The sequence below is a fragment of the Panthera leo genome, chromosome A2 (assembly GCF_018350215.1).
Source record: "Panthera leo isolate Ple1 chromosome A2, P.leo_Ple1_pat1.1, whole genome shotgun sequence".
In the NCBI taxonomy this organism is placed as follows: Eukaryota; Metazoa; Chordata; class Mammalia; order Carnivora; family Felidae; genus Panthera; species Panthera leo.
The window spans coordinates 15,856,010-15,860,948 of record NC_056680.1 but is presented as its reverse complement, the minus strand read 5'-3'; the positions used below and the strand labels follow the sequence as shown (position 1 = coordinate 15,860,948).

Genomic DNA, 4,939 nt, shown 5'->3' with positions numbered 1-4,939 from the left:
CACAGCTGGGCCTGTCCTTGCGTGTTTTCCAGGTTTAGCGCCTGGAGTTTTGGGTTCGGGGCCTGCTGGTCTGGAGCCAAAGGACAGGCCCGGCAGCTGGCTTTCTCAGGGGCATCTGGCTGGTCGTTCACATGATCGGTGCCATGTGTGTGCGTGTGCTCGTGTATGCGTGTGTGCATGTGTCTGTGTGTGCACTTGTACCTGTGTGTGGGTGTGCGTTTGCGTGTGCATGTGTTTCTAGGGCAGAGCGAGGGAATAGGGAGTAGGACTGGTGAGAAAAACTGGGTGTCACAAAGATTTTTGAGTACTTGGTATTTTAAATAAATTGCATCAGGTATAGTGAATGGACAACTACAAGGGTCATAGGGAAAGGTGAAAACCTCTAAGACATTTTAAAAAAATATTTATTTTTGAGAGAGGGAGAGCGCAAGCACAGGAGAGAGAGGGGGACAGAAGATCCAAAGCAGGCTGCAGGCTCTGAACTGACGGCAGTGAGCCCGATGCAGGGCTCGAACTCGCAAACCTCGAGATTGTGACCTGAGCCGAAAGCAAGAGTTGGGCACTCAACCAACTGAGCCATCCAGGTGCCCCTGTTTTGATTTTTAGATTCTACCTATGAGTGAGGTCCTATAACATTTGTGTTGAGTCTGACTTATTTCACTTAGCATAACACTTTCTAGGTCCTTCTCTATCTTTGACTTAACTTTGATAGCACATGGCAAGTATATAAAGTGTCTTGACGTTTCTTGTGATTCAAACATTAGTTGTCAAGTGACTTTACTACAGTGTATGCTTCATATGGAAGTGCTATTTTGCCTCGTAACGTCAGGTTGCGTTTATTAAGAACCATAATGAATTCGGCAAGAGAAATTTAGTTTTCAAAGCCATTCCGTGTTCTATAAAGTAGATACGGACCATCCTTCTTGTTCAGAAAAATTTCCGTCGTGGCCCTGAACGCAATCTGCCACTGCTAAGCCACAAAACTGCTGCGTGGTAGGGTGAGTCACGATATGAAATTTTTATTTCTGAAAAAAAAAAAAAATCCACAGAATTAAGGATAGGTAAGCCCATGGCAGCCAATGAACCTCACTGTTGAGACTGCTGGTTTAATTCACATTGTAAATTCCAATTCTTTCCCACAAAGATCCGGTAGCGAATGACCATTGACTTTACCATTTTTACAGATTTTGTAAATTTGGCCAACTGAGCCTTTTCCTGCTCAACACAGACTTGAACTCCCATCGCTTATAACACGTATTGGCAGATCGCACTTCAGATTGTACTGAATTAGTGTTCTCTCAACTTCCTTGAAAATATTCTTGCCTGTAGTTACTTTGTGCAGGCTATTCACGTAGCAAGAAAACCTAGTGAATTCCACAGATCAGGTCGCTTTTACCTCTTTACCCATAGTTCAGCTGGCCAGTTCTTTTAATTACCTGCAAGAAAATGTGCCTGAACAATTGCTTCTATATGAACAGGTTGCTTCTAATTTGGAATGTGGTCTGGTTTTAAGAGTACATATTTGGGGCGCCTGGGTGGCTCAGTCGGTTAAGCGTCCGACTTCAGCTCAGGTCACGATCTCGCGGTCCGCGAGTTCGAGCCCCGCGTCGGGCTCTGGGCTGATGGCCCAGAGCCTGGAGCCTGCTTCCGATTCTGTGTCTCCCTCTCTCTCTGCCCCTCCCCTGTTCATGCTTTGTCTCTCTCTGTCTCAAAAATAAATAAACGTTAAAAAAAAAAAAAAGAGTACATATTTATTTCATGCGTTTTCTTGCCTGGTGTTTGGAAGTTTGGGGTGCTGGACAAAGCATAGATTCTGCAATGAGTGGCAGTCATATTTGGGTCCCAGCCTTGCCACTTTCTAGCTGTGTGAGCCTAGACCAATTTCTGAGCCTTAGTTTCCTCCTTGGCGAAATGAGATAAATGCCGTCTACACCCACGGACAAGCACTGAGCCGCAGAGGAGCTCACGTTTGCCAAGGGCCTGCCTCGCACGACACCTAAGACAAATTCAGTGCTCCCCACTTGTCTTCTCATATCTTATTTTTAAAAATATTTTTAAGTTTATTTTTTATTTATTTTGAGAGAGAGCGAGGGAGAGAGCACACGGGAGGGGCAGAGAGAGAAGGAGAGAGAGAGGATCCCAGGCAGGTCTGGCACTGGCAGGGCAGAGCCCGATGAGGGGCTTGAACCCACGAACCATGAGCTCATGCCCTGAGCTCAAGAATCTGACGCTTAACCGACTGAGCCACCCAGGCGCCCCTCTTCTCGTATCCTATTTTGTACACAGATGTGTAAAAATAAATACACACACGATGCAGCAATACAAAACCCGATGTTTATTTATCCCGCCGTTGACGGAAGCCTGTTTACACTCTGGTGGAATCGTCATGTTCTTCCACTGACGCGTCTTGTGCGGAGCCCTCCGCGCCCCGAAGCAGACTGTCACCCCGCAGACGGCACAGGCGGCAGAGGTGTCTTCGGAACGTGGTGTCGAGGACCGCGTGGAGCACGGGGTTGACGCAGCAGTGGGTGGCGGCGACGATCCTCACGATCTGAACGCTTCTGTCCAGGTGGTAGTTGCTCTGACAGTCGTGCAGGGAGAAATGTTCTCTGAACGCGGACAGGAAAAGTGCGATATTGTAGGGGCCCCACATCAGAAGGAAAACAACCACTATGGCAAACACGAGCTTGTGAGGGTCATACCTCCTCCCCCTAAAGCTCAGCGTTTTTCGCAAACGTGTGTAGCAAAACGTGAGAGCGCACAGTGGGAAAAGAAGGCCCAGGATGTTCATCTTCAGGGTCAGAAAATGCTTCCAGAAAGTCTCATCAGCTGGCAGGAAGGGAGGGCTGCTAACAAAGCACTCGTATTTCTGGCTCTCCATCTGAGGTTTGTAAAACACGGATTCAGGCAAAATGACCAGCGTGGCCAGGCCCCACGCCAGAACAGTCGAGGCGATGTTCCAGTGCATCGTCCTGGTCCAGGGAAACCTTCTCGTGTTGCAAGACACCAGGTACCTTTGCACGGTCAGAAGGACATTGAAAAGAGCCTCACTGTACAGGCCTATAGAGGAAAATACGACGAGAGTTTTACACACGGGGCTGCCCAGAACCCCCCCATGGGACGCGGTGTAGGCCCAGAGAGGCAAGGAGAGCGAGAAACACAAATTCGAAACTGCCAGGTTTAGGAAATAGACATTTTCCGTGCGCCTGAGTCCTTTGTGCTTCGCCAGGATGAGCACAGTCAAGATATTGCCCAGCAGTCCAGCCAGGAGCACAGGGATGAAGAGCTTGGGGACCACCCCACTCAAGAGAACCTTGGCGTCGTACGGGTGGCACGTTTCTATTTCGTGGTCATTCAGGTCCCCCTCTATGAGGACGTCATAGTTATCCTCCGGGGCCAACGTGTAATTAGCCATCATCAGCCTGCCCTGTGGAGAAGTGAAGGATTATCTTCCCTTCATACAGCTGGGTGGTCCTGCAGGGGGAAAAAAAAATTGGATTAGCATCCACACAGCCATACTTACCCTCTCCCGGTGCTTCCTTGTACCCAGAGTAGGTCTGCATCTCAGGAGACTGAAACCAAACAGAGTGTGCTGACACCCCCGGGGGAATAAAAGGAAGCCTTCCACGTCTTGAGAGAACTTCAGCTCTCCTGGTGGAAACAAGACTTGCCTGTCCGAAGACACCATCTGAGAAAACAGAGCTCTAAAGAGAGCCGAGAACTGTGGTCTAGTTTCCTCGAAGTCGGTCCCGGTCCTAATTTCTACGTGTGCAAAAAGCCTGCTCACCCTGTGAAGGAGCTTCCTGTGACGGGCTAGCTGATGACTGAGTCTTTCTCTCCAAGGAGAGAAACAAAAGGTTTGCAAAAGTGAAACCGTCCCCAAGCACCAACAGGAACGTCACTGGATGACTTACCACTTGACCGAGTTCCAGGGGGGCAGGGCACAGCCTCTTGACCCACCATCCGAGCTGCTGTGGGAATGGCCTGGGGGCAGCTGGGAGACCGGCTTTCTTCTGAGCAGAAGGTCCTGACCTTGAGGGGCAAGAGAAGCCACTTTTAGCCCTTGGTAGGTCTGTGTCTACACCACAAGTGTCCGGTCTCGGGGAGTAACCCAAATAAAGCAGCTCGAAAGCTCCTCCAGACCCCTAGAGTGTTTCTCAAGCCTTTGAGCCAAACCAGGAAGTTGTTTTCTCCTCCCGGTTCCCCCCCGACCCCGCCTTTGATTTCCCTGTGGCCTTTAGACAGGCGTCCGGCTGGCTGCCCTAGATAAGGGAACTGAGTTGTCACTGCTCCCCAGTGATACTAGGTGGGGTGGCAGGAGGGCTCTTCTGAGCAGGTAACAGCCAGCAGCGGAGGAGAAAGGGTCCTGTGGTAGCTCTATGTCCGGACCCCAGGGCCCGGCGCTCCCCTGCAGCGGCTCATCCACAGCAGCAGAAACCACTGGGCATCTAGAACGCTTGGGGAGAACCACAGTGAGTGGCATGTGCTTGGATTCTCCTTGTCATTGTTGAGAGACACTGAGCTGTGGCTGAAGGGGGGGGGGTCCCGAGGGAGAACTTGGGGGACAAAGGAAGCCACGGAGGGGTGTCACTTGGGACAGGGAAGGGCGTTTCTGCCGAGATGCTCAGTACCGGTGGGTGTGGGGCCGCTGTGGGGATTTGAGGAAAACTGACAGTGGGGAAAACCCGGAGTTAGGCAAGCCATGAGGTGCTGACCCTGCTCTGAGAAGATGCCAGGAAGTTCCACAGAAGCAATGCCAAGTCTGGGCTACAGAGGCGGCGAGGGATCGTGCTACCCCCTGACTGAGGCAGGGGTGGGGTGAGAGGTCTGAGGCCAGAGAGGAAGGAGGCCGGGAAGATTCCAGATTTGGGAGAGTGGGAGGAATTAGCGGGCGGGGGGCTGCACGGGGGTGGCTTGGAAGAAAGGTGGATGGAGAGGA

At 51.0% G+C, this 4,939-nt stretch overlaps 1 protein-coding gene across 4 annotated transcripts; it reads right to left on the bottom strand.

The window, feature by feature from the left end:
• Positions 1-2,312: 2,312 nt before the first annotated feature.
• On the bottom strand, positions 2,313-4,180 carry CCRL2 (C-C motif chemokine receptor like 2). 4 transcript variants are annotated; one of them, XM_042929107.1, is made up of 3 exons: positions 3,915-4,180; positions 2,703-3,474; positions 2,313-2,609 (listed from the first exon to the last, which is right to left on the bottom strand). In XM_042929107.1, the coding sequence occupies exons 2-3, from the start codon at positions 3,416-3,418 to the stop codon at positions 2,366-2,368; spliced, it is 960 nt and encodes a 319-aa protein (XP_042785041.1). In that variant the 5' UTR covers positions 3,419-3,474; positions 3,915-4,180; the 3' UTR covers positions 2,313-2,365. The 4 variants fall into 4 exon arrangements, with proteins under 4 accessions (XP_042785041.1, XP_042785038.1, XP_042785039.1 ...); XM_042929104.1 differs by having other exon boundaries at positions 2,313-3,474; positions 3,915-4,178; XM_042929105.1 differs by lacking the exon at positions 3,915-4,180 and adding an exon at positions 3,672-3,902 and having other exon boundaries at positions 2,313-3,474.
• Positions 4,181-4,939: the final 759 nt, after the last annotated feature.

What these genes read in the sequence shown, in the direction of transcription:
- CCRL2 (XM_042929104.1), bottom strand. Translation starts at nt 3,418, where the DNA reads ATGATGGCTAATTACACGTTGGCCCCGGAGGATAACTATGACGTCCTC.